Raw genomic sequence first — 18,610 nt, forward strand, 5'->3', positions numbered from 1 at the left:
GTTTAACATGGATCCAGATATCATGTCTCTCAGGTTAGACGTTAGTTTAACATGGATCCAGATATCATGTCTCTCAGGATTGGGTTAGAGGTTAGTTTAACATGGATCCAGATATCATGTCTCTCAGGTTAGACGTTAGTTTAACATGGATCCAGATATCATGTCTCTCAGGATTGGGTTAGAGGTTAGTTTAACATGGATCCAGATATCATGTCTCTCAGGGTTTGGTTAGAAGAAACCACACTTTGAAACCAAGATAAATAAAATAAAAGAATGATAGTAAAAAGCTTTGGAGCACATTGAATTAAATTCTGGGAAAAAGGCAAACTCAGCACCATAATTCATTGAAACAGATGGCTCATTCATCACACAACCAACTGATATTGCCAACTACATTAATGATTTTTTTCCATTGGCAAGATTAGCAAATTTAGGCATAACATGCCAGCAACAAACGCTGACACTACACATCCAAGTATATCTGACAAATTATGAAACAACAATAATTATTCTTTTGAATTCCTTAAAGTGAGTGTGGAAGAGGTGAACAAATTATTGTTGTCTATCAACAATGACAAGCCACTGAGGTCTGACAACTTGGATGGAAGTACTGTGGATAACAGGGGATGATGTTGACACATCTTCAATTTGACCCTACTAGAAAGTGTGTGCCCTTAGGCCTGGAGGGAAGTTAAAGTCATTCCGCTACCTAAGAATAGTAAAGCCCCCTTTACTGGCTAAAATAGCCGACCAATCAGCCTGTTACCAACCCTTAGTAAACTTCTGTAAAAATAGTGTTTGACCAGATACAATGCTATTTCACAGTAAACAAATTGACAGACTTTCAGCACGCTCATAGGGACACTCAACAAGCACAGCACTTACACAAATGACTGATGATTGGCTGAGAGAAATTGATGAGGAAATGATTGTGTTGTGAGACTTCAGTGCAGATTTTGACATTATCGATCATAGTCTGCTGATGGAAAAACGTATGTGTTATGGCTTTACACCCCCTGCTATAATGTGGATAAAGAGTTACCTGTCTAACAGAACACAGAGGGGGTTCTTTAATGGAAGCCTCTCCAACATAATCCAGGTAGAAGCAGGAATTCCCCAGGGCAGCTGTTTTTTCGATCTTTACTAATGACATGTCACTGGCTTTGAGTAAAGGGTTAGGGTTAGGCTTTGAGTAAAGGCAGTGGCATGCTGTTAACCTGTTGGGGCTAGGGGGCAGTATTTTCACGGCTGGATAAAAAAACGTACCCGATTTAATCTGGTTACTAATCCTACCCAGTAACTAGAATATGCATATACTTATTATATATGGATAGAAAACACCCTAAAGTTTCTAAAAGTGTTTGAATGGTGTCTGTGAGTATAACAGAACTCATTTGGCAGGCAAAAACCTGAGACATTTTCTTCCCCTGGTTTTGTCGCACCTGGACTACTGTTCAGTCGTGTGGTCAGGTGCCACAAAGAGGGACTTGGGAAAATTGCAGTTGGCTCAGAACAGGGCAGCACGGCTGGCCCTTGGATGTACACAGAGAGCTAAAATTAATAATATGCATGTCAATCTCATGGAAGAGAGATTGACTTCCTCATTACTTGTTTTTGTAAGAGGTGTTGACAAGCTGAAGGTACCGAGAAGTATTGACATGTTGAATGCACCGAGCTGTCTGTCTAAACTGCTGGCACACAGCTCAGACACCCATACATACCCCACAAGACATGCCACCAGAGGTCTGTCTAAACTACTGGCACACAGCTCAGACACCCATACATACCCCACCAGAGGTCTGTTTAAACTACTGGCACACAGCTCAGACACCCATACATACCCCACAAGACATGCCACCAGAGGTCTGTTTAAACTACTGGCACACAGCTCAGACACCCATACATACCCCACAAGACATGCCACCAGAGGTCTGTTTAAACTACTGGCACACAGCTCAGACACCCATACATACCCCACAAGACATGCCACCAGAGGTCTCTTCACAGTGCCCAAGTCCAGAACAGACTATGGGAGGAGCACAGTACTACATAGAGCCATGACTACATGGAACTCTATTCCACATCAGGTAACTGATGCAGCAGTAGAATCAGATTTAAACAGCTGATAAAAACACACCTTATGGAACAGCGGGGAGTGTGAAATAGGCACATACACAAGATAACAGATTTTTCGTTGTAGATGTGTAGTAGTGGAGTAAAGGCCTGAACACTCAGTGTGTTGTAGATGTGTAGTAGTGGAGTAAAGGCCTGAACACTCAGTGTGTTGTAGATGTGTAGTAGTGGAGTAAAGGCCTGAACACTCAGTGTGTTGTAGATGTGTAGTAGTGGAGTAAAGGCCTGAACACTCGGTGTGAATTCTGTAACGAATGTATTGTAATGTTTTTAAAATTGTATAACTGCCTTCATTTTGCCAGACCCCAGGAAGAGTAGCCGCCGCCTTGGATCCATAATAAATACAAGATACAAATACCCCCACACACAGGGCATGAGTGGTCACTGAATGGTTTGATGAGCATGAACATGATGTAAACCATATGCCATGGCTGTCTCAGTCACCAGATCTCAACCCAATTGAACACTTATGGGATATTCCACCACAATCAACAAAACAACAAATGATAGAATTTATTGTGGAAGAATGGTGTCGCATCCCTCCAATTGACTTCCAGACACTTAGAAACTATGCCGAGGTGCATTGAAGCTGTTCTGGCTCGTAGTGGCCCAACAGCCTATTAAGATACTGTGTTGGTGTTTACTCTATTTTGGCAGTTACCTATATTAAAACACCTGCTGAGGTGAGAGTACTTACATTGTCTCTATGATGTTGCCCACCTTGTGCTGGTAGGCTCTTCTATGCAGGCAGTTGCGTGTGTGGAACATGTCATACAGATTACCCACTTCCTGTATGTGGACAACACACATGGATATCACCACTAAACTAGGTTAATCCCTAACTACTTTACCAATAATGAAAAGTTGAAGGAAAACATAAATGAAGGGAATGAATGGGAGGTGTAATCGAGGGCCAAGCTGAAGCATTTACCTTGTCTCGGGTGCAGATGTGCTTCTTCCCGTCCACCTCACACACACGGGCAAACTTGAGAAAGCGACGGTAGTCAAAGTTATTTTGGATACCCAGGTGGAAGCAGTCCCTGTGGGGTGAGAAAGTGAGGGAGTCTCTGTTGGTTTTGTCTGGGTTTTCCTTTACCTGTCAAACTGTTTTTGATGTATCCATTATGTTAAAATGTTGTTTAAAAATAAAAATAAATAATAATTTCAATGTTCTTGTTGTCATTTATGTAAAAAAAAGATCTCACTAAACAAAATGTAAATGTTTATGCATTTCCTCGAGACTAGGGTTGCAAAGGGTCGGAAACTTTCCCGGAATTTTTCCATGGGAAGTTAAGCCCGGGAATTTTGCTTAAATTCATTAAAAAAAAGTTATTTTATAACAGTGAACCTTTTTTATGGGATACACATTAGGCAATTCTAGGTCTTGTGGCATATTTTGGTTAAACTATCCCCAATTCAATGGAATTGCAACCCTCTGCATGCACAGTGCATTCTTCCATCACATGTACAGCTGATTCTCAAGATCTGGTACTCTAATGAGATGCTATTGAGCCCACACTACTACACTGTCTGAGCCAAGGACTACATGCTTTCTGGTAAGTTTTGATTACAATACTGGGTGGGGTGAATATATTTTATGACAGATTATTTTTGGTTAACTAGTAAATAGTAGCCTACATCAAAGTGTGTTTAAATCATTTCTAACTTGTTAACAATTTCTGCTAGTTATTGCTACTATGTGGGTTTTAGCTTGAGCCTGTTAATTCAGCTGTTTTCATACATGTTTCATTTTAAAACATTTATCTGACAAATGAGTTGTTTAATCTAACTACTTAATTATTTATCTGTATATGGAATTGTATTTGTTGTTCTTTTACTCATGTTTTTCTAATCTTCACAGGAAAAGGCCACAGGCACTATCTGATGTGTGGAGACATTTCACTGCAGCTAATGTAGAAGGACAAGCTGTGTACATTTGCAAATACTGTTCCAAATCATATGTGAGACAGAATAGCAACAACAAAAAAACCAGAAAAACACATGTCAAAAATGTTATAAATTGATTAGCATTTTAATGAGGGAAATAAGTATTTGACCCCCTCTGCAAAACATGACTTAGTACTTGGTGGCAAAACCCTTGTTGGCAATCACGGAGGTCAGATGTTTCTTGTAGTTGGCCACCAGGTTTGCACACATCTCAGGAGGGATTTTGTCCCACTCCTCTTTGCAGATCTTCTCCAAGTCATTAAGGTTTCGAGGCTGACGTTTGGCAACTCGAACCTTCAGCTCCCTCCACAGATTTTCTATTGGATTAAGGTCTGGAGACTGGCTAGGCCACTCCAGGACCTTAACCTGTTGGGTCTAGGGGGCAGCATTTGCACGTCTGGATAAAAAAAATGTACCCGATTTAATCTGGTTACTAATCCTACCCAGTAACTAGAATATGCATATACTTATTATATATGGATAGAAAACACTCTAAAGTTTCCAAAACTGTTTGAATGGTGTCTGTGAGTATAACAGAACTCATTTGGCAGGCAAAACCCTGAGACATTTTCTGACAGGAAGTGGATACCTGATGTGTTGTATTGACTTCAAACCTATCCCATTGAAAAACACAGGGGTTTAGGAATATTTTGGCACTTCCTATTGCTTCCACTAGATGTCACCAGCCTTTACAAAGTGTTTTGAGTCTTCTGGAGGGAGATCTGACCGAACAAGAGCCATGGAACGGTGATGTCCCATTAGACACCTGGCGCGCTACTTCATGTTGGGTACCCTCGTTCCAATACGTTATAAAAGGCTATGCATTCGTCCACCTTGAATATTATTCATGTTCTGGTTAAAAAAGGCCCTAATGATTTATGCTATACAACGTTTGACATGTTTGAACGAACGGAAATATATTTTTTCCCCTCGTTCATGACGAGAAGTCCGGCTGGCTTACATCATGTGCTAACGAGACGGAGATTTTTGGACATAAATGATGAGCTTTTTTGAACAAAACTACATTCGTTATGGACCTGTGATACCTGGAAGTGACATCTGATGAAGAGAATCAAAGGTAATGGATTATTTACATAGTATTTTCGATTTTAGATCTCCCCAACATGACGTCTAGTCTGTATCGCAACGCGTATTTTTCTGGGCACAGTGCTCAGATTATTGCAAAGTGTGATTTCCCAGTAAGGTTATTTTTAAATCTGGCAAGTTGATTGCGTTCAAAAGATGTAAATCTATAATTCTTTAAATGACAATATAATATTTTACCAATGTTTTCTAATTTTAATTATTTAATTTGTGACGCTGACTTGACTGCCGGTTATTGGAGGGAAACGATTTCCTCAACATCAATGCCATAGTAAAACGCTGTTTTTGTATATAAATATGAACTTGATAGAACTAAAAATGCATGCATTGTCTAACATAATGTCCTAGGAGTGTCATCTGATGGAGATTGTAAAAGGTTAGTGTATCATTTTAGCTGGTTTTATGGTTTTGGTGACCCTGTCTTTGACTTGACAAAACATTACACACAACTCTTGTAAATGTACTGTCCTAACATACTCTAAATTTATGCTTTCGCCGTAAAACCTTTTTGAAATCGTAAAACGTGGTTAGATTAAGGAGATGTTTATCTTTCAAATGGTGTAACATAGTTGTATTTTTGAAAAATTTGAATTTTGACATTTATTTGGATTCAAATTTGCCGCTCTTGAAATGCACCTGCTGTTGATGGAGTGCACCACGGGTGGCACGCTAGCGTCCCACCTAGCCCCAAGAGGTTAATGTGCTTCTTCTTGAGCCACTCCTTTGTTGCCTTGGCCGTGTGTTTTGGGTCATTGTCATGCTGGAATACCCATCCACGACCCATTTTCAATGCCCTGGCTGAGGGAAGGAGGTTCTCACCCAAGATTTGACGGTACATGGCCCCGTCCATCGTCCCTTTGATGCGGTGAAGTTGTCCTGTCCCTTAGCAGAAAAACGCCCCCAAAGCATAATGTTTCCACCTCCATGTTTGACGGTGGGGATGGTGTTCTTGGGGTCATAGGCAGCATTCCTCCTCCTCCAAACACGGCGAGTTGAGTTGATGCCAAAGAGCTCCATTTTGGTCTCATCTGACCACAACACTTTCACCAGTTGTCCTTTGAATCATTCAGATGTTCATTGGCAAACTTCAGACGGGCATGTATATGTGCTTTCTTGAGCAGGGGGACCGTGCGGGCGCTGCAGGATTTCAGTCCTTCACGGCGTAGTGTGTTACCAATTGTTTTCTTGGTGACTATAGTCCCAGCTGCCTTGAAATCATTGAAAAGATCCTCCCGTGTAGTTCTGAGCTGATTCCTCACCGTTCTCATGATCATTGCAACTCCACGAGGTGAGATCTTGCATGGAGCCCCAGGCCGAGGGAGATTGACAGTTCTTTTGTGTTTCTTCCATTTGCGAATAATCACACCAACTGTTGTCACCTTCTCACCAAGCTGCTTGGCGATGGTCATGTAGCCCATTCCAGCCTTGTGTAGGTCTACAATCTTGTCCCTGACATCCTTGGAGAGCTCTTTGGTCTTGGCCATGGTGGAGAGTTTGGAATCTGATTGATTGATTGCTTCTGTGGACAGGTGTCTTTTATACAGGTAACAAGCTGAGGAGCACTCCCTTTAAGAGTGTGCTCCTAATCTCAGCTTGTTACCTGTATAAAAGACACCTGGGAGACAGAAATCTTTCTGATTGAGAGGGGGTCAAATACTTATTTCCCTCATTAAAATGCCAATCAATTTATAACATTTTGACATGCGTTTTTCTGGATTTTTTTGTTGTTATTCTGTCTCTCACTGTTCAAATAAACCTACCATTAAAATTATAGATTGATCCTTTCTTTATCAGTGGGCAAACGTACAAATTCAGCAGGGGATCAAATACTTTTTCCCCTCACTGTAAATGTGATCATACTTTTTATTCACAAATGCGAGTGAAATGCTCGCACTGTGGAGCCCTGACCACCCACCAACATGGCTGGTGAAATAGACATCTTACCTGCCAATGCCAAAATCTACCCGCATTTGGCAGGTGTTCATTTTAGGCCCTGAAGATAATTTAAGAAAAGTTGCCCATAGTGCACTATTTTCCTAATATACTCCAATGGTCCTATGTATTGTTACATCTCTAATATAGCTTACTCCAGAAATGATCATAGTTTCTAAAAGGGATAAACTCCAACTGGGGGACTCACCTGGCAAAGTAGTCCCACTTGTCCACGTCGATGCCGTTCCTTTTGTTGGCCACAATCTCATAGAGGAAGGACTTCTTCTCTGGTCGGCCCTTATATGGCCACTGTGAAGAGAAAAAGAACAGACTCAGAATCCTGTGAGAACCGAGCATGAAACTCCAAATTAAATTCAACCCGTAGACAATTAACTGCTAGAAAGCATAAATAAATCATATTCATGAAGTAATATTGATTGATGTTTGTTGACTGATTGATGCTGATAGATGATTGTAACGTTTACCGCCCCAGCGGTGAAGGTTTCAGTGAGGAGGCAACAAGGGTCAGAATGGCATGCTGCCGGATTTCAGGCGTTGATTGAGGTCTGGTTTCATTTGAGAGCTCTACTATGATTTGATTTATTCAGTTTACCCCCAATTTATATTTTCTGTTTTGTTATCGTCATCTTTGGGCCTCTTCACCGAAACTTCTACCGCTCGGGCGGTCTCTGTTACCATCGGTGTCAGAAGTGGGGAAACGAACCCACGCCTACATGATTCTTAAATTGATTGATTGACTAACCGGCTCACTGGCTGGCTGATTTACTCCCTGGCTGAGAAGGACAGTGTTCTGTGGTCCAGCAATCTGCTCCTTGATGAAGACCAGGTCATCAGGAAGGACCAGGCCATGCTCCTTCATCACCGGCTCTAAGGCGTTCTCACGCACCAGGTGGTCAAACATTGCCAGGGACGCCTCCTCGTGCTGCAACACACACAAGGTGAGCGTACACACAAATACAGGTGACCTGCACATTTTTGAGCAAACACAGGAAGATATAGACACAAACATCAGACATGGAGAGCGAAAAAGAAACAGAATGAGGAAAGAAAGGTCTTACCTTCCACTTAGATTCTGGACGCACTTTAGGGATGAACATCCCATCAAACATATGGGAGAAAGGACCATGACCTGGAGAGTGAGAGATATCACATTTATGAGACAGTAAGATTGAAAAAAGTGTGTATATATATATATATATATATATATGTGTGTGTGTGTGTGTGTGTGTGTGTGAGACTCACCCAGGTCGTGACAGAGACTGGCGATCTGGACACACAATATGTCTCTATGGGAGATGAAGAGCTCTGGTTGTCTCTCATTCAACTCCTGGACCAGCAGACCTGCCAGGTAACCCACCCTGAAACACACAACCACAACAACCATAACAACCATTTTCCAACTCATGAAACCTGCTAGGTAACCACTGGGAACTGAGAGCTTAAGGAAGAGGCTGAAAAGGATTTTTCTGTTGTGCCTGTTCAAATCAATGACAAGACAAATTTCTTCAGCCTCCTGAGGTTGAATATTGCGCCTTCTTCACCACGCTGTCTGTGTGGGTGGACCATTTCAGTTTGTCCGTGATGTGTACGCCGAGGAACTTAAAACTTTACACCTTCTCCACTACTGTCCCGTCGATGTGGATAGGGGGGTGCTCCCTCAAGTCCACGATCATCTCCTTTGTTTTGCTGACGTTGAGTGTGAGGTTATTTTCCTGACACCACACAAACACTTTGAATGCAGGGTAGCGCCTCTAAAACCACATAGACTAAATCCCAATTTGCGCATTACACTCTGCATCATGGATTTAAAAAGGTGTACACACCCTCTATAGGTCAAGCCCACACACCTTTAAACTATGAAGTGCTCAGGCACCCACACTTGTACTCTATGCTAGTGCAAACTTACACACACTCCTACATACCCTATGGAGTGTTCAGGCACCCACACTTGTACTCTACGCTAGTGCATACTCACACACTCCTACATACCCTATGGAGTGTTCGAAGCGGTTGTGGGAGGCTCCAGGGAAGACGAAGTATGTTCCTCCCAGCTGCTTAATGTGGCGGAGCCTCTGGAACTGAGGGGTGTCGATGATACAGACCAACAGAGGATGCATCTCTATATGTCCATGGATGGGGTCAATAAACACCTACAGGAGACAATAATACATCTTAGTGCTGATACTACTATTCCTCTATTGTTCCCTCTCTGGAATAGAAAAGGGTGCATCTCTAGTTATGTGGCCGTGGGTAGAGTAGGGTCATTACACTTGCAATAGAATTGAAAAACATTATAAAACAGGGAATAGAGAACATGATGGAATAGAAAAACAGCTATTACTCAGGGTGTTTTACTTCTTTCACCATAATAAATAAATAAATTAAATGAAGTACAATGTGGTTGAGGTGATTTTCTCTCCCATGGATTATTCTCTCTCTCTCCCTGTCCGTCAGTCTCTCTATGTGGGCTCAAAGTCAATGTTTCCCCTTTTGCTAATCATTTTCAGGATGGTCAAACGTTTTCAGTGTAAACTTAAATGACTAAAACCAGATATAAAGTATGTAGAAAAGACAGTGGAGCAATATTGTTTTTTAATAAGATCATATTTAAGAACTAACAATCACCAAAATAAAAAATAGACAAATCAGGGAGAATCTGAAATGTTGGGGCCTCCATGTATTTTGTTATAATGTTTGAGTCACTCAGATAGCATAAGAACAAGGCATAATGTTAACTCAGCCCCATGGCAAAGTGTGTAGAATTGCAGGATATTAACTTTGAAACTGCAACTTTTCTCTCAGCACAATGACAAATATGTAGAACAGCAGGAAACTAGCTTTAAACTTTAAAATGGTATTTCTGACCCATAGTAAAATGTGTAGAATTTCAGAAAATTCAGATTAAAAGAGCAACACTTGGGCTCTGCAGCCAAAAGGGCCTCTAAAACCTCTATTGTGTCCCCTGGTCTCTGCAGCCAAGAGGGCCTCTAAAACCTCTATTGTGTTACCTTGGGCTCTGCAGCCAAGAGGGCCTCTAAAACCTCTATTGTGTTACCTTGGCCTCTGCAGCCAAGAGGGCCTCTAAAACCTCTATTGTGTTACCTTGGCCTCTGCAGCCAAGAGGGCCTCTAAAACCTCTATTGTGTTACCTTGGTCTCTGCAGCCAAGAGGGCCTCTAAAACCTCTATTGTGTCCCCTGGGCTCTGCAGCCAAGAGGGCCTCTAAAACCTCTATTGTGTTACCTTGGGCTCTGCAGCCAAGAGGACCTCTAAAACCTCTATTGTGTTACCTTGGGCTCTGCAGCCAAGAGGGCCTCTAAAACCTCTATTGTGTTACCTTGGGCTCGGCAGCCAAGAGGGTCTCTAAAACCTCTATTGTGTTACCTTGGTCTCTGCAGCCAAGAGGTCCTCTAAAACCTATATTGTGTTACCTTGGGCTCTGCAGCCAAGAGGGCCTCTAAAACCTCTATTGTGTTACCTTGGGCTCTGCAGCCAAGTGGGCCTCTAAAACCTCTATTGTGTTACCTTGGCCTCTGCAGCCAAGAGGGCCTCTAAAACCTCTATTGTGTTACCTTGGTCTCTGCAGCCAAGAGGGCCTCTAAAACCTCTATTGTGTAACCTGGGACTCTGCAGCCAAGAGGGCCTCTAAAACCTCTATTGTGTTACCTTGGTCTCTGCTGCAATCTGCCACAGCTTCTTCAGGCAGTGCAGAATCTGCAGCCGTGTGCCAAGAGGCCTGAGGAGAGAGAGAGAGAGTCAGTTCATAATCATGACACCAAAATCAGAACATCACAATCCTCAAGAAATTGACTAAGAGAAATATGTCACAACAAATCAACCAAAATTAGAAGGTGCACATTAGATTGGAACACGGAAATGACCCCACCCCATACTGAAACCACACCACACATACCTTATGCCCATATTCTCCAGATGTGTCTCTGTGAGGTATCGTAACCCCACTCCTGTTATCTGTTGCTCTGTGTGGGGGAAAACCAAACAAAAAGGACAGATCATCTTTCCTGTGTGCAAGTCTACCAACCTTCTTCTTCATCAGATGAATTCAGTTATTTGGCTGGAACAACCTTGATGCTGGGCACTAACCGATACCATAGAGAAAGTAAGGAGGGTAGATTGTGATGGGGGATGGATGGGTGGTTACTTAGCCCAATAATGGATTAAAGAAGCCTTATGGTCGGGGTGGGAAATGTACTTTTTGGTCTACCAACAGTAGTGGCTGGTGGATGCCCAAATTTTACCAGACACATTTTGGGGGGCAAAATTCATAAAGAAATCACAGAAAATGCATGCACATGTTTTGTAATGTTAAAACACTTACTGAATGGTTGTGAAATTGATTGAAAGTGATTTCAAAGAAAAGAGCGCAACAGATCGAGACAGACAGTAGTGGATATCAGTGTGTGTTCCAGCCGGCAAGGTCTCCATATTTCACTCTCTTGTTTGAACCTATGCTGCACCCCACCCCATTTTCACCACCGTAATGTTGAAAATATTCTCTTACAGAGCTGACACACACACACACACACACACACACACACACACACACACACAATGGGCTTTGGATCCCAAAAATATTCTCAGAAATGCGCTGTGTGACCACCTGCCAATGTGGATGGAAATATTAGACCTTCTACCTGCCAATGCCAAAATGTACTAACATTTAGCTGGTGGCTGGTGTTAATTTCCCACCCTGCTTATAGTCCAAGGACCTTATATGTTCAGTTTAAAAGGTTGAATTGGCTCTGGAACCCAAAACAGCCAAATACTCCATCTAAACGTAAATCGATTCTCGATTGCGATACGGTTCTAGAAACATAAATCACATCAAAATAATTTCACAACTGAAAAATACAGACTTACTGTACACTGTTTTAACAGAGTTGCAGCAGGCAGTACTTTCATATCACATCAAAATACAGAGTTACTGGACACTGTTTAATACAGACTTACTGGACACTGTTTAATACAGACCTACTGGACACTGTTTAATACAGACCTACTGGACACTGTTTAATACAGACTTACTGGACACTGTTTAATACAGACTTACTGGACACTGTTTAATACAGACCTACTGGACACTGTTTAATACAGACTTACTGGACACTGTTTAACACAGACTTACTGGACACTGTTTAACACAGACTTACTGTACACTGTTTAATACAGACTTACTGGACACTGTTTAATACAGACTTACTGGACACTGTTTAACAGAGTTGCAGCAGTATTTTTCAGTAACAAGATGTTTGTGGTGTCCGTCTTCCGGTTACACACAGGTGTTTCGAGACACAGCTAGCTAATTAGCACAGGTAGACTATTCTGTTGTAGTCTGATGGCTGATGGGGAAAATGGTGGAAGTGAATGCTGAGTTTGAATCAAGCAGCACGTCGAGCAAAGGTTGATGAAGATTAATGTTCTGAATGGACAACAGTAGTGTCAAACTGGAACAAAAAAAGAAATTGTCAAAAATTGGAGTGAAGGATACGTCTATGAATGGTAACGAATCGCTTCCTGTTGGGATGCGTTTGTTGAGTAAGGATGCATACAGTATTTGGGAAACCCACTTGAGGTGTTGAAAATAGTGAAGTGTGTGCTGGGAAAAGTCAAGACTGTCAGAGTGACCAAGAGTGGTCTTATTTTGATTCATTGCAGTGGGCCTTAATAAAATAATCCGGACAACAAAAGTTTTGTACTTTGAACTTCGGAGTAGAGAGCCCGTCAAAGGAGTCATCTCAGGGGTGACGACAGATGTTCAGATTTAATACCTGAAGAGAATTCCTGGTGTGGTTGGTGCCTGGAGTCTGACTAACTGGGTGAATGGAGAAAGAGGAAAGACACAGGAGCTCCCCAGAGCTGAGTACCGGCACCTCAAATGTTCTATTGCTTGAGCTCCTCTTCCTCTTATAGAATATCAGCTCAAAAGTATAGTGGAGCTCCTGCACCTCAATATAAACAGTCCCAGCACCCAAAATGAGTACCAGAACCTATTTCAGTCCAAGTCAAGCACTGATAAGAAGTAATCTGGTAGGCATATTTTATAATGAAAGGAAGAGAGCTGGAAAGATTTTTAAAATACATTGAGGAACTATTGTAATTCTCAATGGATGTAAAAACAGACGTTTGTTTGCTTGCTATTTGAGGTGAAGAAAACATTACTTTGAGAAGCTCCACAGGTGGTGGTGCGATAAGCAAATCAGAAATACTATCAGTTCCCCAAATGTGCACATGTATATGGGTTAGGGTTAACCCACATGTATATGGGTTAGGGTTAACCCACATGTATATGGGTTAACCCACATGTATATGGGTTAGGGTTAACCCACATGTATATGGGTTAGGGTTATCCCACATGTATATGGGTTAGGGTTATCCCACATGTATATGGGTTAGGGTTATCCCACATGTATATGGGTTAGGGTTATCCCACATGTATATGGGTTAGGGTTAACCCACATGTATATGGGTTAGGGTTAACCCACATGTATATGGGTTAGGGTTATCCCACATGTATATGGGTTAGGGTTAACCCACATGTATACGGGTTAACCCACATGTATATGGGTTAGGGTTAACCCACATGTATACGGGTTAACCCACATGTATACGGGTTAGCCCACATGTATACGGGTTAGCCCACATGTATACGGGTTAACCCACATGTATACGGGTTATCCCACATGTATACGGGTTAGGGTTATCCCACATGTATACGGGTTAGGGTTATCCCACATGTATACGGGTTAGAGTTATCCCACATGTATACGGGTTAGGGTTATCCCACATGTATACGGGTTAGGGTTAACCCACATGTATACGGGTTAGGGTTAACCCACATGTATACGGGTTAGGGTTAACCCACATGTATACGGGTTAGGGTTAACCCACATGTATACGGGTTAGGGTTAACCCACATGTATACGGGTTAGGGTTAACCCACATGTATACGGGTTAGGGTTAACCCACATGTATACGGGTTAGGGTTAACCCACATGTATACGGGTTAGGGTTAACCCACATGTATATGGGTTAGGGTTATCCCACATGTATATGGGTTAGGGTTATCCCACATGTATATGGGTTAGGGTTATCCCACATGTATATGGGTTAGGGTTATCCCACATGTATATGGGTTAGGGTTATCCCACATGTATATGGGTTAGGGTTAACCCACATGTATATGGGTTAGGGTTATCCCACATGTATATGGGTTAGGGTTATCCCACATGTATATGGGTTAGGGTTATCCCACATGTATATGGGTTAGGGTTAACCCACATGTATACGGGTTAACCCACATGTATACGGGTTAACCCACATGTATACGGGTTATCCCACATGTATATGGGTTAGGGTTAACCCACATGTATACGGGTTAACCCACATGTATACGGGTTAACCCACATGTATACGGGTTATCCCACATGTATACGGGTTAGGGTTATCCCACATGTATACGGGTTAGGGTTATCCCACATGTATACGGGTTAGAGTTATCCCACATGTATACGGGTTAGGGTTATCCCACATGTATACGGGTTAGGGTTAACCCACATGTATACGGGTTAGGGTTAACCCACATGTATACGGGTTAGGGTTAACCCACATGTATACGGGTTAGGGTTAACCCACATGTATACGGGTTAGGGTTAACCCACATGTATACGGGTTAGGGTTAACCCACATGTATACGAAATATGGCCGTGTGGGAACCCTATCCACAACCCTTTTTTTTTTAAACAATTATTTCTCCCTGCTATGCTTCCAAAACCGTACCGCAAGCGATGCATGTTAATGTTCAGACCAGTAGTATAGTGGAGGTGATGGATTTGTTACTGTGTAGTTAAATGTTTTTGCACCAAAGAAAACAACAATACAGATAAAAATGAATAAATAAACGGTGTGCAGGTGTAGTTAGAAGCTCAGGGGCTTGTATAAAAACCACACCACCAAAAACTATATACAATACGTACAGTTGAAGTCGGAAGTTTACATACACCTTAGCCAAATACATTTAAACTCAGTTTTTCACCATTCCTGCCATTTAATCCTAGTAAAAATTCAGTTAGGATCACCACTTTATTTAAAGAATGTAAAATGTCAGAATAATAGTAGAGAGAATGATTTATTTCAGCTTTTTTTCTTTCATCACATTCCCAGAAGGTCAGAAGTTTACATAAACTCAATTAGTATTTGGTAGCATTGCCTGTAAATTGTTTAACTTGGGTCAAACGTTTCAGGTAGCCTTCCACAAGCTTCCCACAATACGTTGGGTGAATTTTGGCCCATTCCTGACAGAGCTGGTGTAACTGAGTCAGGTTTGTAGGCCTCCTTGCTTGCACACGCCTTTTCAGTTCTGCCAACAAATGTTAATTAGGAATGAGGTCAGGGCTTTGTGATGGCCACTCCAATATCTTGAATTTGTTGTCCTTAAGCCTTTCTGCCACAACTTTGGAAGTATTCTTTGGATCATTGTCCATTTGGAAGACCAATTTGCGACCAAGCTTTAACTTCCTGACTGATGTCTTGAGATGTTGCTTCAATACATCCACATTTTCCTACCTCATGACGCCATCTATTTTGTGAAGTGCACCAGTCCCTCCTGCAGCAAAGCACCCCCACAACATGATGCTGCCACCCCCGTGCTTCACGGTTGGGATGGTGTTCTTCGGCTTGCAAGCCTCCCCCTTTTTCCTCCAAACATAACGATGCTCATTATGACCAAACAGTTCTATTTTTGTTTCATCAGACCAGAGGACATTTCTCCAAAAAGTATGATCTTTGTCCCCATGTGCAGTTGCAAACTGTAGTCTGGCTTTTTTTATGGCGATTTTGGAGCAGTGGCTTCTTCCTTGCTAAGCGGCCTTTCAGGTTATGTCGTTTCCCCCAGCATCTTCACAAGGTCCTTTGCTGTTGTTCTGGGATTGATTTGCACTTTTTTCGCACCAGAGTACATTCATCTCTAGGAGACAGAACGCGTCTCCTTCCTGAGCGGTATGATGGCTGCGTGGTCCCATGGTGTTTATACTTGCGTACTATTGTTTGCACAGGTGGTACCTTCAGGCGTTTGGAAATTGCTCCCAAGGATGAACCAGACTTGTGGAGGTCTACAATTTTTTTCTGAGGTCTTGGCTGATTTCTTTTGATTTTTCCCATGATGTCAAGCAAAGAGGCGCTGAGTTTGAAGGTAGGCATTGAAATACATCCACAAGTACACCTCCAATTGAGTCAAATGATGTCAATTAGCCTATCAGAAGCTTCTAAAGCCATGACATCATTTTCTGGAATTTTCCAAGCTGTTTAAAAGGCACAGTCAACTTAGTGTATGTAAACTTCTGACCCACTGGAATTGTGATACAGTGAAATATAAGTGAAATAATCTGTCTGTTAACAATTGTTGGGAAAATTACTTGTGTCATGCACAAGGTAGATGTCCTAACCGACTTGCCAAAACTATAGATTGTTAACAAGAAATTTGTGGAGTGGTTGAAAAACGAGTTTTAATGACTCCAATCTAAGTGTATGTCAACTTCCGACTTCAACTGTAGTTGGCCTAGCTAGGGTACTATAGTTCAAAGGACAATGTAAATTAGTCTTTAGGGTAGTGCGAACGGCCCAGTACATCACTGGGGCCAAGCTTCCTGCCATCTAGGACCTCTATACCAGGCGGTGTCAGAGGAAGGCCCTAAAAATGGTCAAAGACTCCAGCCACTCAAGTCATAGACTGTTCTCTCTGCAACCACATGGTACCGGAGCGCCAAGTCTAGGTCCAAGAGGCTTCTAAACTGCTTCTACCCCCAAGACATAAGACTCCTGAACATCTAATCAAATGGCTACCCAGACTATTTGCATTGCCCCCCCCCTCCCCTCTCCACACCACTGCTACTCTCTGTTGTCATCTATGCATAGTCACTTTAATTAACTCTACCTACATGTACATACTACCTCAACTAACCGGTACTGTTATTTTTTTACTGCTCCTCTTTATTACTTTTATCTCTTATTCTTATCCGTATTTTTTTAAACCGCATTGTCGGTTAGGGGCTCGTATGTAAGCATTTCACTGTGAGGTCTACTACACCTGTTGTATTCAGCATTTCACTGTGAGGTCTACTACACCTGTTGTATTCAGCATTTCACTGTGAGGTCTACTACACCTGTTGTATTCAGCATTTCACTGTAAGGTCTACTACACCTGTTGTATTCAGCATTTCACTGTGAGGTATACTACACCTGTTGTATTCAGCATTTCACTGTGAGGTCTACTACACCTGTTGTATTCAGCATTTCACTATGAGGTCTACTGCACCTGTTGTAATCAGCATTTCACTGTAAGGTCTACTACACCTGTTGTATTCTGCATTTCACTGTGAGGTCTACTACACCTGTTGTATTCAGCATTTCACTGTAAGGTCTACTACACCTGTTGTATTCAGCATTTCACTGTAAGGTCTACTACACCTGTTGTATTCTGCATTTCACTGTAAGGTCTACTACACCTGTTGTATTCAGCATTTCACTGTAAGGTCTACTACACCTGTTGTATTCAGCATTTCACTGTAAGGTCTACTACACCTGTTGTATTCTGCATTTCACTGTAAGGTCTACTACACCTGTTGTATTCAGCATTTCACTGTGAGGTCTACTACACCTGTTGTATTCAGCATTTCACTGTGAGGTCTACTACACCTGTTGTATTCAGCATTTCACTGTTTTTTTTTTCAATTTGATTTGATTTTAGCAATTACTCTGCTGCTGGGTCAGCAGCATCATGTGTATGTAGCTAGTTAGAGAAGACATGCAAAACAGTGATCAGTCAAATATCATGTGTATGTAGTTAGTTAGAGAAGACATGCAAAACAGTGTTCTGTCAAATATCATGTGTATGTAGCTAGTTAGAGAAGACATGCAAAACAGTGATCTGTCAAATATCATGTGTATGTAGCTAGTTAGAGAAGACATGCAAAACAGTGATCTGTCAAATATCATGTGTATGTAGCTAGTTAGAGAAGACATGCAAAACAGTGATCTGTCAAATATCATGTGTATGTAGCTAGTTAGAGAAGACATGCAAAACAGTGATCACAACAATCGAACCTGTGAATTTCTCCTCCCATGCCCCGAGACCTTCCTGACGCAGGTATCTGCAAGTGTCCTCGACATCGCACTGCCTTAAGTCCCCGTCCCGCGACAACCCGGTATAAACGCTCTGCTCCGGGGTTTTGAAATGGTCACTGTCAGCGGTCGGTAAATCTTCTCTGGAACGCTTTCGCTTATCCATATTGATCGGTAATAGAAAAGCGCCGGTAACACAATAAAGCAGTACTCTCGATCACTACTGTAAGTCGCTCTGTCTGCTAAATGACTAAAATGTAAATGTCAAAAATGGTAAACCACACCTTCTTCTTTGGGATTGGGTTGGCGGATCGTAGCCAACTTTTAGGCGCATACAC

At 42.0% G+C, this 18,610-nt stretch overlaps 1 protein-coding gene across 1 annotated transcript in view; it reads right to left on the reverse strand.

Annotated features, from left to right (window-relative positions):
* Window positions 1-18,577, reverse strand: part of LOC123739282 (deoxynucleoside triphosphate triphosphohydrolase SAMHD1) — a 37,260-nt gene extending 18,683 nt beyond the window's left edge. Inside the window, exons 1-10 of the mRNA XM_082973157.1 lie at window positions 18,255-18,577; window positions 11,050-11,116; window positions 10,803-10,872; window positions 9,127-9,287; window positions 8,380-8,495; window positions 8,196-8,266; window positions 7,880-8,059; window positions 7,325-7,425; window positions 3,065-3,173; window positions 2,831-2,922 (exon numbers count right to left, since the gene is read on the reverse strand). Of these exons, the coding sequence (XP_082829283.1) occupies window positions 2,831-2,922; window positions 3,065-3,173; window positions 7,325-7,425; window positions 7,880-8,059; window positions 8,196-8,266; window positions 8,380-8,495; window positions 9,127-9,287; window positions 10,803-10,872; window positions 11,050-11,116; window positions 18,255-18,438 (1,151 nt within the window). The 5' untranslated portion in view covers window positions 18,439-18,577. The remainder of the gene's footprint in view (window positions 1-2,830; window positions 2,923-3,064; window positions 3,174-7,324; window positions 7,426-7,879; window positions 8,060-8,195; window positions 8,267-8,379; window positions 8,496-9,126; window positions 9,288-10,802; window positions 10,873-11,049; window positions 11,117-18,254) is intronic.
* Between the last annotated feature and the right edge of the window lie 33 nt (window positions 18,578-18,610).

Source organism: Salmo salar, chromosome 03, assembly GCF_965601325.2.
Source record: "Salmo salar chromosome 03, fSalSal1, whole genome shotgun sequence".
Classification (NCBI taxonomy): Eukaryota; Metazoa; Chordata; class Actinopteri; order Salmoniformes; family Salmonidae; genus Salmo; species Salmo salar.